The 14,680-nt window shown below is 45.1% G+C and overlaps 4 protein-coding genes across 4 annotated transcripts; 3 read left to right on the top strand and 1 right to left on the bottom strand.

The window, feature by feature from the left end:
* Positions 1–954: 954 nt before the first annotated feature.
* On the top strand, positions 955–1,611 carry LOC144672433 (histone H1-like). The gene has a single exon (XM_078534276.1). It carries the CDS (start codon positions 955–957, stop codon positions 1,609–1,611), a length of 657 nt encoding a protein of 218 aa, XP_078390402.1.
* Positions 1,612–2,504: 893 nt separating this feature from the next.
* Positions 2,505–2,831, top strand: LOC144672460 (histone H4). Its single transcript, XM_078534303.1, has one exon. The coding sequence runs from the start codon at positions 2,505–2,507 to the stop codon at positions 2,814–2,816; it is 312 nt and encodes a 103-aa protein (XP_078390429.1). The 3' UTR covers positions 2,817–2,831.
* Positions 2,832–5,904: 3,073 nt separating this feature from the next.
* On the bottom strand, positions 5,905–6,333 carry LOC144672446 (histone H2AX-like). The gene has a single exon (XM_078534289.1). The coding sequence runs from the start codon at positions 6,310–6,312 to the stop codon at positions 5,920–5,922; it is 393 nt and encodes a 130-aa protein (XP_078390415.1). The 5' UTR covers positions 6,313–6,333; the 3' UTR covers positions 5,905–5,919.
* Positions 6,334–9,866: 3,533 nt separating this feature from the next.
* Positions 9,867–10,270, top strand: LOC144672477 (histone H4). The gene has a single exon (XM_078534320.1). The coding sequence runs from the start codon at positions 9,867–9,869 to the stop codon at positions 10,176–10,178; it is 312 nt and encodes a 103-aa protein (XP_078390446.1). The 3' UTR covers positions 10,179–10,270.
* Positions 10,271–14,680: the final 4,410 nt, after the last annotated feature.

The following is a 14,680-nucleotide window of genomic DNA, read 5'->3' as shown; positions in this document are numbered from 1 at the left end:
TGCCCCATCCGCCTTCAGAGATCTAGGGACACACACGACAAGGTCCCTTTGTTCCTCAGAGCTTCCCAGTGTCATGTCGTTCATTGAATACTTCCTTGTCAAATGACTCCTTCCAAAGTGTATCACCTCACACTTTTCACGGTAAAACTCCATCTGCCTCTTATCTGCCCATTTGACCATCCGATCTATAACTTCCTGTAGCCCAACACACTCAACCTCGCTGTTAAACACCAATCTGCGAATGAGACCATCTACGGCTCCCATGCCACAGAGAGCTAAACGTTCGCTGAGTTTACAATCGACAATATTCTTCAAAGGAAAGGGAGCAAAGTACGAAAAAGAGGAGGAATTCACACCTGAGAGCTTCACATTATTGACCGCTGTTCCCTGTGAACATGTAGATGTGAACATTGTGTAAGAGAGTGTTGGAACTGGGCGGGAGAGTCAGAGGAATGAAACTGTGTTTGTGCGTCCGTTCTGATCATGAGATTTCCGAGTTCTGCTTGCCTAAACTAAAAATATTTTCTATTCATAAGTTCCCTCTTTTCCCCAGCTTGACGCCAAAGTGAGATTTAAAGACAATTTCTTTGTTGTTATCTAGATTTCAGTCGATAAGTAGAGGACATGTCAGAGATCGGGTGAAGGAGCCGCAGTAAATCCGGTTTTAATCGAAACTCGAGTCTTCAATTCGCGTCAAATCTTTTCGACAGCAAACATTACAATGTCAGAGATAAGAAGGATTTAGTCTTGGACACTGGAGAGCCGGAATTTCCATGGAACTGGGGAGTTTGTGAGGAGAGAAAAACACAGAGAGGCAGCAGCAGCCTGGAGCTGACAGCAGCCTGTCTCCGCCCCGTCCGCTCGCTGCCTTTAAGTTGCTCAGTGCCGCCACCAGCGGCTTCATTTCTGACCCCTTCAGATTGACAGAGACACTTTTGTGCAGAGTCCCGGAACATGACCGATACTGCAGCCGCCGAAACGGCTCCTCCAGCCGCTCCCGCCGCCCAGGTCAAGATTCCCAAGAAGAAGAAGAAGGCGGCTCCCCGGAGCAGTGCAGCCGGTCCCAAGCTGGGCGAGCAGATCCTCAAGGTTGTGGCGGATTGCAGCGATCGCAAGGGGATGTCGCTGCCCGCGATCAAGAAGGCGCTGCGCGGCAATGGGGTGGATGTGGAGAAACTCGGCTCCCAGATCAAGCAAAGCATCAAGAGGAATGTGAAGAATGGCTTCCTAGTTCAGGTCAAGGGCACGGGCGCCTCGGGCTCCTTCAAAGTCCCTAAGAACCCAACCCCGGGGAAAGTGGGAAAGAAGGCGAAGGTAGCAGTTGGCAAGAAATCTCCAGTGAAGAAAGCGGCAGCCAAGAAGGTGACAGCAAAGAAAGCAACGGCCAAGAAATCTCCAGTCAAGAAAGCAACGGCCAAGAAGACTCCAGTCAAGAAAGCAACGGCCAAGAAATCTCCAGCGAAGAAAGCAGCGGCCAAGAAAACAGCCAAGAAGGCGGCAACTCCCAAAAAGCCGGTGAAGAAAGCAGCCCCCAAGAAAAAGTCTCCGGCCAAGAAGGTGACGGGCGTCAAAAAAGTGGCGATAGGGAAGGCCAAGCCCAAAGGGAGATAAGCAAAGACATGAAAGAAGGGAAACATCCCGAGCAAATTGTAAACCTCTGAACCCAAAGGCTCTTTTCAGAGCCACCCACATTTCACATGAAAGAGCTGATCCCCTGATCATTTGATCCCTGTCTCCGCGCTGGGAGCAGTTTTTAGATGGAAATGTTTCTTTATCCTTCCACTTAAATCCTATTTTCCCGCTCACTCACTGACACACTCTCCACCCGTCCCCTCCCGCACTGTGCAATAAAACACAGGGATATCCTTACAGCTCCCTAACCGGGATGTGTCCCAGTGCATTCAATGTTTATCTTTTCTTTATTCACATTTTCAGGGTGAGAGTCTGCAATGGAGTGAGCATCGCTCATAATTCCGCCTCACAACTAAGTCCCATACCTGTTGTTTCTCTCATTCTGTTGGAAGAGATGTTAGGGAATTTCTCAATCCCTTTTGGCAGCCTGGAGGGGAGAGGTCGGGGGCGAGTCTAGAGTTGTTCATGTATAGAATAGGAGAGGGAATGAAATAGATGCAAACATTTGACTCTTAAGTGCAGTATCGAGGGGGGGATATTACTGAGATGATTGGATTTAATACCTACGATTTTCAAAATAGCTGGTTTATGATGTTGAAATATTTCAGTTACGTTTAAAGATTTCTGTTCAGCTATCTTCAGAATTTGATAAATAAATGTATTTCGGGCAGGCAGGAGGAGGGGCTGTCTGACCAGAGACATTGCCCTGACTGTCATTCACGCTGTCTCGCCCCGCCTCTCTCACACACACACACACACTCTCTCTCTCTCTCTCTCTCTCCCTTCCTCAGTCAGGTCGGGGCGGGCTGTATAAAAGCGGAACGTGAAGCAGCTCCCCACTCATTCAGCAGCGATTTGACTGAAGGAGCATCATGTCTGGCAGAGGGAAAGGAGGCAAAGGACTGGGGAAAGGCGGAGCAAAGCGGCACCGCAAAGTGCTTCGTGATAACATCCAGGGCATCACCAAACCAGCCATCCGCCGCCTGGCTCGCCGTGGCGGTGTCAAGCGCATTTCGGGCCTGATCTACGAGGAGACCCGCGGGGTGCTGAAGGTTTTCCTGGAGAATGTGATCAGGGATGCTGTCACCTACACCGAGCACGCCAAGCGGAAGACGGTCACCGCCATGGATGTGGTGTACGCTCTGAAACGCCAGGGCCGCACTCTCTATGGATTCGGCGGCTGAACAAATGGCGACCCGACCCTATAACAAAACCCAAAGGCTCTTCTAAGAGCCGCCCACAACCTCACATTGAGAGCAGTGACCTTCCAGAGGGAAAGCGAGATGTAGTTTTATATAAACACAGCGTTTCCATCTGCGCATTTTCTATTCACAAAACTATCGTGAGTCACACAAGGTTTCATGGTTTAATTTAGTTCTGTTTTCAGAAATTCACTTCCTTTCTAACTCTCGAAGCTCGACTCCAAGCTTAGCTGACAGCTCCCAAACTAACTCCGAGTCCACAAGATAAAGGCCATCATTTATTATACTTTGATCAGGAGTAACTATTTTGAGACCCATCATTCTCGCTTCATCGCCCCATTATCACCCTGTCTTTTTTCTTCGCCATCTGTTCCTGGGTCGTTGAGACATGACAGGGTCTGGGAGGTACCAGTATACCAGCTTTAAATGGATCAGCCTGTATCGATGCTGCATGTTGTCTGGTTCCTGGGAGCACTGAACAACTTTATTCAGGCGATCAATGAAATAACCCGAATTTAAACGGGAATGTAAGGCGAATATTGAGAGGCTGATTGAAAAATGTGACTACACTTAATCACCTCGATTTCGCATCCCAGGACGGTCGGAAGGGTGAAGTGGAAGCTCTGATTTTGCTGCATGGTTTGCACTGCGAAGATGCATTTACGCACATTGTGGAAGATAGTTCAAATATAAAAACTTAGAGGTAAACATTGTTTACATAAAGGGTGCGCAATCCGCCCACCCACCCACATCGCCTCCCCCACCCATAAAACACTAGAAACAAGAGCCAAGCCATTCTCTCTATAACATTAATAGAGCTATAAACCGATACGGCTGATCAGGTTTATATGTGAGACACAAAATTTCGCCCATCATTAGGTGCATCATACCAGCCTGCTGTAAACCGATCAGGGAATGAATGATATTTGAATTCGTGTTCGAAAGCAGGAATTCGGACCGAAATCGACTCGCAAACATTGAGACCTTGTGATATTTGTCCATTCAGATTGATTTTATCTGCCTTCAAACTAGGTTTATTTTAATTTCAGTTACTTGTCCCTCTGAAATTGGCGGGCATTTTGAAATTGATGAACTGTCAGTTTCTGCTCCACCAATCAGGGCCCAGAAATCCAGTCAGCCCGCTGCTCTTTTCAAATTTCTCGGCGGGATTGCGCTGCATCCATTCAGGACAGGAGTGGGAGTGCCAAAATTTCCCCCTTCAATAGTTTTATTCCGCCCTGTTGTAAAACGATCAGGGAATGAATGAGAATTTAATCCACGTTTTAATCCAAAACAGGATCTCGGAGCCTGCTTAATTGAAACCGTTATTGTTCATGAGGTTTATATGTGTCCGAAAAATGTTCGCCCATCAATAGGAGGCTTATTCCAGCCCGTTATAAACCGAGCAGGGAATGAATGAGAATTTAATCCGAGTTCCAAAGACAGGAAGTTGTATCCGGGTGAAAAATGGGGCGCACAGACATCGAGTTTTTATGATATTTTTATATTTTGAGATTGAATTTATCTGCCTTCAAACTCGGCTTAATTAATTTCATTTTTACTTGTTCCTATGAAATTGGCGGGCTTTTTGAAATTGATTAACTGTCAGTTGCTTCTCCACCAATCAGGCAACAGAGATTCTTGGCGCCCATCGCTCTATTCGAACGTTGCCAGGGGGATGTGGCGGTAGCCAATCAGGGCAAGTGGGCGTCCGGCATAAGGTCTTAAATAGACTGACACAGAGCGGCTTGATCATTCTCAGAGTCTGTGTTCCACAGCGTTTGTTATCATGGCCAGGACCAAGCAGACAGCGCGCAAGTCGACCGGAGGGAAAGCTCCCCGCAAGCAGCTGGCTACCAAAGCTGCCCGCAAGAGCGCTCCAGCCACGGGCGGCGTCAAGAAGCCCCATCGCTACAGGCCCGGCACTGTGGCTCTGCGGGAGATCCGCCGCTACCAGAAATCCACCGAGCTGCTGATCCGCAAACTGCCCTTCCAGCGCCTGGTGCGAGAGATCGCTCAGGACTTCAAGACCGACCTGCGCTTCCAGAGCTCGGCCGTCATGGCCCTGCAGGAGGCCAGCGAGGCTTACCTGGTGGGGCTCTTTGAGGACACCAACCTGTGCGCCATCCACGCCAAGCGAGTCACCATCATGCCCAAGGACATCCAGCTGGCCCGCCGCATCCGCGGGGAGCGCGCCTAGACTGACCCTTCCCGACTCAAGACTTACCCCGAGAACCACAAAGGCTCTTTTAAGAGCCACCAAGTCGGTCAGAGAAAGAGCTGCGATCTCTTAACCACCAGCACTTTAGCCTCTTTGGCCTACAAATTATTTTCCTCACTTTGTCACCGGGTAACTGTCCTTTGCTTCCTTTACTCGGTGTTTGGGATGAATTGAGATCATTTAAAAGGCAAATATTTTAATAATAAGGGAAGTTTTTCGCGAATTCTTGAGACTGGATTTAAATAGTTGCAGCACATACTACTGATGTCTGTAACATGTAACAGTGCTAGCAGGATGCGTCTCACTCTAACCCACCCTTTCACAGATATCATCAGGAATGTTGTCATTACGAAGCGATAGGGATGTTCACACGTGCACTAAAACCCGGATTCAGCTCCAAATGCACCAAAGAGCCACTAAGTCGGTCAGAGAAAGAGCTGCGATCTCTTGTTAAACAATCTAGCTCCTAAAACCCTCGGGCCTACAATTTATTTAAGTCCTTTAGTTAATCCGGTCTCTCCCTCTGCTGCATTTGGGGATATGGGGTGATTCCATTTATAGTTGTTTAGCAATTCACGTCATTGAATTAGAGATGGGATGAGTTAATTATTCAATGAACGTTTCCCTGAACATTGTCAATTGGTCATATATAGATGCAGCACAGACTCCTGATTTCTGGAAAAAGGCAACAGCACCAGCGTCTCGTTGTAACCAGCACTTTCACAGATCGCATTAGAAATATGTCATTCCGAATCGATAGGGATGTTATCGCGCATACGGATAGACAACAGGTCGCCCCTTTCACTGATCAAGTGAGTGGCTCTGAAAAGAGCCTTTGGGTTCTCAGTTTAAAGAATGGTCGCTTCACTTGGTCTTGGTGGCTGCAGAGGCGCCGCTTTTCTTGGGCAGCAGCACGGCCTGGATATTAGGCAGCACCCCGCCCTGAGCGATGGTCACCCCTCCCAGCAGCTTGTTGAGCTCCTCGTCGTTGCGGACGGCCAGCTGCAGGTGCCTGGGGATGATGCGGGTCTTCTTGTTGTCCCGGGCCGCGTTGCCGGCCAGCTCGAGGATTTCAGCCGTCAGATACTCCAGCACGGCGGCCAGATAGACCGGGGCTCCGGCACCCACACGCTCAGCGTAGTTCCCCTTCCTCAGCAGCCTGTGAACGCGGCCCACCGGGAACTGCAGTCCGGCCCGGGAGGAGCGAGACCTGGCCTTGGACCGAACTTTCCCACCGGTCTTTCCTCTTCCAGACATGGCAACAATCTCACAAGCACTTTCACAGAGAATGCTGATATCCGCCTTCTTTCAGTTCTCTTATACCCTCAGGAGGAATGGTGGTGCGCTCAGAGCTGATTGGTCAATTATGTTATAGCTCATAATATTCTTCATGTTACCAATCAGATTTCTGCCTGACTCACCAATGCGGGCAAGCAACGTATGAAGTCGGAAGTTAAGGGCGCCAAATCATCAGTTAAACAAACGGTTATATATTTCAAATTTGAAATGACCGCCAAAAAATTAATCCAAGGAAATATCGCACAGAAATCGTCTTAGCTAAACAAAGGAAAATTCCTTTACAAATCGTTCTAATGCTTAACATTAAAGCAGTTCTGTTACAGAATGTTAGAAGCTTTCTCGCTCTCTTTTCCTCGATAACAGTTTACCCGAAACTGTAGGTTTCTGGTTTTGCCTGTGGACAAGAGGACAATAAAGGCGCCAATTTTCCAGAATCAAAACTTTTGTTTTATACAATTTCGTGAGTGTGAAGAGCGGATTGCACATTTTTTGGTGCAAATTTGCCTGTATTGAAACTGAGGCTTCCTACACCGCCAGGACTTATACAGAATGAATTGATCAAATCAACTCTTATAATGCTGGGGAGGGATAGCATCTTTGAGGGATCAAAGATAGACTCTGTTTGATTACATTTATGCAACAAGGCAGGGTCTATTCTGAAGCAGCAAGCATACGTTGTATTCACAGTTTTGGTCCCGTCGCTTGAGGAAGGATGTAACTCTTTCGAGTACAATCACAGTTCTTGGTTTCCGGGAGTGGGACATGAACCCACAACCCTCTGATTCAAAGGCGAGGGTGCTATTAACTGAGCCACAGCTGACACCTTGAGGAAGGCTGTAGTTGCACTGGAGGCGGTTCGGAGGAGGTTCACTAGATTGATTCCAGAGATGCGAGGCTAGTCTAATGATGAGAGATTGAGCAGTTTAGGCCTATAGTCGCCCGAGTTTGGAAGGATGATAGGAGATCTAATTGAGGTATATAAGATGCTAAATGGGATAGACAAAGTCGACATGGAGCGAATGTTTTCCCTCGTGGGGCATTCTAGAACGAAAGGCCATAGTTTTTGGCTAAGGGGTGGTAGATTACAATCAGAGATTAGGAGGAATTCCTGTTTTCAAAGGGCCATGAACCTGTGGAATTCACTACCTCAGAGTGCAATGGATGCCGGGGCGCTGAATAAATTTAAGGGTGAGGTGGACAGATTTTTTAATTAGTAACGGGTTGAAAGGTTATGGGGAGAGGGCTGGAAATTGTCGTTGAGGCCAAAATGAGATCAGCCATGATCGTAATGAATGGCAGAGCAGGATCGAGGGGTTTAATTGCCTACTCCTGTTCCTTGTTCTTATGTGTTTTATGTATTCCAGACAAAAAATAACAATTCTCTGCAGGCTATGTGATTCTGGGGTTAAGCCTACCCATCATTATCTGGTATTTAAATGTAGCTTTCATTCACTGACACTCTTTGGTCAATAATATTGTGTTTTTCTCACTAAATTGAAAACACCGAAATATGTTTCTGTTTTTGTTTTTATCTCTGCAACATTCAGTTTTAAGTCAGTGTGGATTTTACCTGGTGCATGAAAATCCCTGGACATTATTTTATATTTCAGTCGACATATGTTGCTGCTAATATCAGAGTATGTTTCTATTGTCATTTTATTCCCCACGTTATCTGTTAAATCATTCTATGGGTGCATGGAATACTTGTTTCTTCATGATATATAAATGTGAACTTTAATCTGTAATGGCTATTATTCCAAAAAAAATTAGGGAAAAACAATGAATGACAGACCGATTGTCTATTATGTCATAACAGGACACTTAGACAATATCAACGAAATTGGACAAAGACTGCATGCAGTTGTGAAAGGAAATCATCTTGGACAAACCTACTGGAACTTTTTTGGAGAGGTAACTAGCAAAATAGACAAGGGAGAATCAAATGATATGGTGCATTTAGATTTTCAGAAAGCTGTTGATAAAGGCCCACAAAAGAGGTTTGTGTACTACATTGAAGTGCATTGGATGGGGGTAATATATGGGCATGGATTGAGAAAAGATTAGCAAACAGGAAACAGAGAGCAGGAATAAATCAGTCTTTTTGAGAATGGCAGGAGGTGACAAGTGATGTAAAAAAGAGATCAGTGCCTGGGCCCCAGTATTCAAAATATTCCACAATTATTTTGATGAAGGAACCAAAGGTAATATTTCGAAGATTGCTGATGACACAAAGCTAGGAGGGAATGTGAGAGATGAGGAGGAAATTAAGAGTGTTCATGGAGATTGAGAGAAGATGAGAGAGTGGACAGAAACAGGGCAGACGCTGTATAACGTGGATAGATGTGAATTTACCCACGTTGGCAGGTAAAAAACAATGGCAGAGTTTATTTAAATAGTGATAGGTTGGGTAATTTTGATATATGAGGGTACCTCCGTGCAGCAAATGATGACCAGGCTGATTCTTGGGCTGGCAGGGTTGTTGCATGAGGAGAGATTGAAAAGTTTTGGTCTGTATTCACTCAAATTTTGTAGAATGAAAGGGAGATGTAGTTGAAATACTGACAGGGCTGGACAGACCTGGTGCAGGGATGATGTTTCCTCTGAGTGGGAAGTCTAGAACAAGTGTTCATAATCTCTGGATAGGGGGTAGGCCATTTAGGACTATGATGAGCAGAAACATCTTCACTCGGAGGGTGGTGAACATGTGATCAAGCTGCATTCATTTTGTTACCTCGAGTATCTTGTATTATATGTGAATGAATATATTTTCCCCTCTGTGTATCAATGAGTATCTGTGATATTTGCATGAGTTGGATTAACTCTATATCTAATATATTACGCTATCCACAAAAGTGGGATTTCATTTGAATGTCTCAACATCTGGAATTAGATGTGAAGTTCAAGTTGTTATTCATATAGTCAATCAGTTTCTGTGATTCTGAATGTGACTGTGACTCAGTACTTGTCAGGTTCTGGTAAATGATTGCTAGTGTTAGCCTGCCGACTTGATTAATGCATTGAAGAAATAGTTTTCACAAACATGCAAGGGATAAAAGTTAGGTAAAGACAAAACCTACACATGTACAATAATGGATTCTTATACACAGAGCACAAATTTGAGATACACAATCAGTACAATAATTGAGATTTATGGAATTAATTCCAACACAGCTGACGGTCAGGAGGTAGACAATTAAATTTGATGTAAATAAATTCCAAAACTACATTCTGTATCAGAGAAAGACAAATGGGAAATTAGCCCTGCACACTCCCACACAAACACTCAAACACCCGGATAATCATGCACTAACACACACAGACACACACGCAAAGCATGTGTGGCTGTTTTCCCAGAGACATTGCCCTGACTGTCACTCAGGCTGTTTCGCCCCGCCTCTCACTCTCTCTCTATCTCTCTCTCCCTTTCTCAGTCAGGTCGGGGCGGGCTGTATAAAAGCGGAACCTGAAACAGCTCCCAACTCATTCAGCAGCGATTTGACTGAAGAAGCATCATGTCTGGCAGAGGGAAAGGAGGCAAAGGACTGGGGAAAGGCGGAGCAAAGCGGCACCGCAAAGTGCTGCGGGATAACATCCAGGGCATCACCAAACCAGCCATCCGCCGCCTGGCTCGCCGTGGCGGTGTCAAGCGCATTTCGGGCCTGATCTACGAGGAGACCCGCGGGGTGCTGAAGGTTTTCCTGGAGAATGTGATCAGGGATGCTGTCACCTACACCGAGCACGCCAAGCGGAAGACGGTCACCGCCATGGATGTGGTGTACGCTCTGAAACGCCAGGGCCGCACTCTCTATGGATTCGGCGGCTGAACAAATCGACCCGACTCTATAACAAAACCCAAAGGCTCTTCTAAGAGCCGCCCACAACCTCACATTGAGAGCAGTGACCTCAGAGCGGGAGAGGGAAAGCGATATGTAGTTTTATATAAACACAGCGTTTCCATCTGCGCATTCTCCATTCACAAAACTATCGTGAGTCACACAAGGTTTCATGGTTTAATTTTGTTCGGTTTTCGGGAATTCACTTCCTTTCTACCTCTCGAAGCTCAACTCCAAGCTAAGCTGACAGCTCCCAAACTAATACCGAGGTCACAAGATAAAGGCCATCATTTATTATACTTTGATCAGGAGGAGCTATTTTGAGACGCATTATTCTCGCTTCTTCGCACTATTTTCACCCTGTCTTTTTTTCATTACAAACTGAATCAAACAGATATGACAAACATAACATGAGTTCCTGAGTCTCATTCACAAAGACTTTGGCGGAGTTGCAGTCTGAAGGCTACACCTTAGTTCACACAAAACCAATGAATGAAACCTGTCTTTGATAAATGCAAAGTTTCATGTTTAAATGTGCATCAGAGCCGGGAAACAGTAATGGTTTAATTTCTTGCAGAAAATCGCCGTTAAAGTGAACACAGTTCCGAACGATTAAAAGATAGGCCGCCCTTATTGTACTATATCATATTTAATTGCAAGTCCCACACTCGCTTTTAAAATCAGGAATCCATTCGTGTTTAAACTCGGACCTTTTTGCAGTCCTAACAGCCGGCGGAAATTCACGTTTACCGAGCGCTGCGGTTAAGCAATATCGGCCTGAATGTACAGCTGTGATATTATTTTAAAATAATAAAATTATATTATAATATTGTATCCAGATTGCAGGTTATTAATTCACTCCAATTTGAAGTGGTTCCGAATGAGTATTTATCTTGTTGCACGACTCGTGTTCGGTCTGCAGATGGAGCCAGGTCACAATAACTTGCACCTTATCGTTTCAGACACACGTCGAGAAGCAACGGGCCTGATGCTGCTCTTGGAACTTGCCGAGCTAGCCCCCCACCCCCCCGCCCGTTAAAGAGGCAATGGTAGTGGCCAACTAATCGCCCTCCATACTGATCGGAACAAGCTGTTATATTCTGCACTTGCTGTTTTCTGCAATGCAATAGTGACTTTAGCTCTGAACCTCTCCGTCACTGCAATTCATTTATGCATTTTATTCTATAGCTGTCAGGGCCTGGAAGTGACTGTGAGGTGGACTTTGCTTCTGCTGCCATCAGCTTTTGACAAGCTGTAAAAATGTCAGCTTCATTCCGTGTGTATCAGTCTCTGTTGCTACACACGAAAGGTGTTATCCTTCAGCACCTGTCAGTTTGTGGTACTGTGTATGACTGCAGGATTAATACTCTAAATGTCATTTTTGTCAACCTTGCGGTGTAGAATTCATTTCGTTTCACAATTTCTGTTTCGGATTGAGAAATTGTGTATTTCATTATGTCCTGTCGCTATCCGTGTACTGTGATCGAGTTAATTTTGCACTAAGCAGTAATCTTGTATTATAGGTGGATTTAATTGTACCTCTGTGTATCGCTAAGTATCTCTTATGTACTCAAGAGTAGGATTAATTCTATGCCCTGGTGCAATCAGTGAGAGTGAATTCCATCTGAATCTGTCAATATCTGGAAATAAATGAGGTTCAAAGAGATACTGATTGATTCAACAACTTTGAGTGAGAGTTGTTTTGTGTTCGTCAATCTGTGGCATGTTATGTGACTGGGTTTCCTCTGTGTCTTTTTGACTGTTTTTCCTTTTTTTGTCGTGTGTCTGTGTGCGTGTTTGTGTGTGTGTGTGTGTTTGTGTGTGTGTATATGTGTGTTTGTGTGTATGTGTGTTTGTGTGTGTGTGTGTGTTTGTGTGTGTGTTTGTGTGTGCGCGTGTTTGTGTGTGTGTGTGTTTGTGTATATGTGTGTTTGTGTATATGTGTGTTTGTGTGTGTGTATGTGTGTTTGTATGTGCGCGTGTTTGTGTGTGTGTGGCTCTATCTCTGCATTTAATTTTCTGCTACACTGTTTGTGATTGGATTAATGCTTTGTTTGTCCTGGGTGTGCCTGTGTTTATGTTTTTGTGTGCGTGTGTTTGTGTATGTATGCAAGAGATCTAGTGCGCATGTGTGTTTAAGTATGTGTGTGTGTGTTTGCTTTGCTTTGCATGTGTGTCTGTGTGTGTTAGAGCATGAGTCTGCGAGTGTGTGAGTGTTTGTGTGGGAGTGTGCAGGACTCATTTCCCATTTGTCTTCGTCCGGTACAGGATGTAGTTTTGGAATTAATTCACATGAAATTTAAGTGTCAACCCTGTGAACGTCACCTATGGTGGAATTAATTCCCTCTATCTCAGTGATTGTACCGATCGTGTATATCAAATTTGTGCTCTGTGTATATTTTTCCTTTATTGTACATGTGTAGCTTTCTCCTGTACCAAATATGTATCCCATGCATGTGTGTGAAAACTATTTCTTCAATGGGTTAATCTATTACTGTTTCCCGGCTCTGTTGCAGATTTAGACATGAAACTTTGCATTTATCAAAGACAGGTTTTATTCATTTGTTTTGTTTGAACTAAGGTATAGCATTCAGGCTGCAACTCGGCAAACGTCTTTGTGAATGATAATGAGACCCTTGAAATTTCATGCAGTGTATGTCATATCTGATTGATTCAGTTTGTAACGATTTTACGTTATGAATCATAGTGAGCATATTGACCTGGAACGTGTTGTGTATTCATGCTGTACTAATTAAAATTACACTTTCTCCTTATTTCAGATATGGCATGAGATATTTTGAGGGGAATTTAACGTGCCCCCAGACTCTTGGTCTTTGGTACGGGTTGTTATGTTTTAATTAGCAACTTACATATTTTGATGCATGTTCACGTGTAATTTTACTGTAGTTATCAACATCTGATCTCTCTGTACCCAATCTCTTCTTATTTTGAAAAGTCGGTATGGAAAGAAAATCATTTTATTCTGTACCTCTCCATCTCTGGTATGTGTCTGTGGTTTTATAATGTGGGTGTCTGCCACTGTTACAAGAATCCAGCTTTCTTCTGCATCTGTCAGTGCCACCTATGAGAGTGGTGATATGTTATTGACTGTACTTGTCAATATCGGCTTTATGAGTGCGGCAGCGCCCCGAAGCCGAATTTCACATTGGGAACACATGAACGATCGTCCTGATTTATCTCTTCTTAATCGTTAGCAGTGGCCTCCTTCTGTGCAGGGATTAGTTCTCTGATTTGCATTGACAGGATGGTCAATAAGCATCCAGTGCAACAGGCAGTTATCAAGCTATGGTCAACTGCTTGTAAGGCAGGTATGTTAATCCCTGTCTGACCATCAGACTCTATCCTACGTTACACCATCTGCATGTAGGAACACATCACACTATAGAGTTTTGAATTTGATTGTGTCACTTTCTGTTACATCATCGAATTTAAAGTGCTTCTGCTGCGTACGTATGTTGTTGCACGGATCATCTTCTGTCAGGAGATGGCAGCAGTTCACTTTCACTTGGATCTGGCCCTTTCTGATCAAACATCCAGAAAACAATAGGCCTGATGCTGCTCTTGAACCTGGCCAAGCTCACCTCCGTTAAAAAGACTACGACAGCTGCCAACAACTTCCGCTCCATACAGATCGACACAATGTGTTTTGTCTGCACTTGATGGTTTTTGTAATGCAATATTCACCCTAACTGGGTACTTCTCGGTCACTGGATTCTTTTTTTTTATTGTAAAAATATACTTTATTCATAAAAAATCTTCAATCACATTCAAAACCATTTCAAAAACAACATTACAAGGGTACAATCCAGGTTAAACTTTTACAAAATGTATCACCAGGTGCATCAGTACAAACAATATTACAATCATTTACAGCCTTTCATTTTGATCTGTACAGCCCGAGGGGCTCTAAACAGTTCCCAGTCTCTCGGTGCGCTGTGGTAGAAAGGTCTTAGACAGCGACCCTTCCCCATTGCGCCTTTGCGGCAGCTGCCCCAAGCTTTAGTGCGTCCCTCAGCACGTAGTCCTGGACTTTGGATTGTGCCAGTCCGCAACAATCGGTCGGGGACAACTCTTTGTGCTGGAAGACCAACAAGTTTCGGGCAGACCAAAGCGCGTCTTTCACCGAGTTGATGATCCTCCAGCTGCAGTCGATGTTTGTCTCGGTGTGTGTCCCTGGGAACAGCCCGTAGAGCACAGAGTCCTGTGTCACAGAACTGCTCGGGATGAACCTCGACAGCAACCACTGCATCTCTCTCCAGACTTTCTTTGCAAAGGCACAATCCACAAGGAGGTGAACAACGGTCTCTTCCCCACCACAGCCACCTCGAGGGCAACGTGCAGAGGGGGTGAGACTCCTGGCGTGTAGGAAGGATCTGACGGGGAGGGCCTTTCTCACCACCAGCCAAGCTACGTCTTGGTGCTTGTTGGAAAGTTCTGGCGATGAGGCATTCTGCCAAATGACTTTGACAGTC

Source organism: Cetorhinus maximus, chromosome 38 (assembly GCF_964194155.1).
Source record: "Cetorhinus maximus chromosome 38, sCetMax3.hap1.1, whole genome shotgun sequence".
NCBI lineage: Eukaryota > Metazoa > Chordata > Chondrichthyes > Lamniformes > Cetorhinidae > Cetorhinus > Cetorhinus maximus.
Note: the sequence above shows the minus strand (reverse complement) of the source record. Positions and strands in the feature narration are given on the sequence as shown.

Excerpts from the sequence above, each read along its gene's own strand:
- LOC144672433 (XM_078534276.1), top strand. The coding sequence starts at position 955 with ATGACCGATACTGCAGCCGCCGAAACGGCTCCTCCAGCCGCTCCCGCC.
- LOC144672460 (XM_078534303.1), top strand. The coding sequence starts at position 2,505 with ATGTCTGGCAGAGGGAAAGGAGGCAAAGGACTGGGGAAAGGCGGAGCA.
- LOC144672446 (XM_078534289.1), bottom strand. The coding sequence starts at position 6,312 with ATGTCTGGAAGAGGAAAGACCGGTGGGAAAGTTCGGTCCAAGGCCAGG.
- LOC144672477 (XM_078534320.1), top strand. The coding sequence starts at position 9,867 with ATGTCTGGCAGAGGGAAAGGAGGCAAAGGACTGGGGAAAGGCGGAGCA.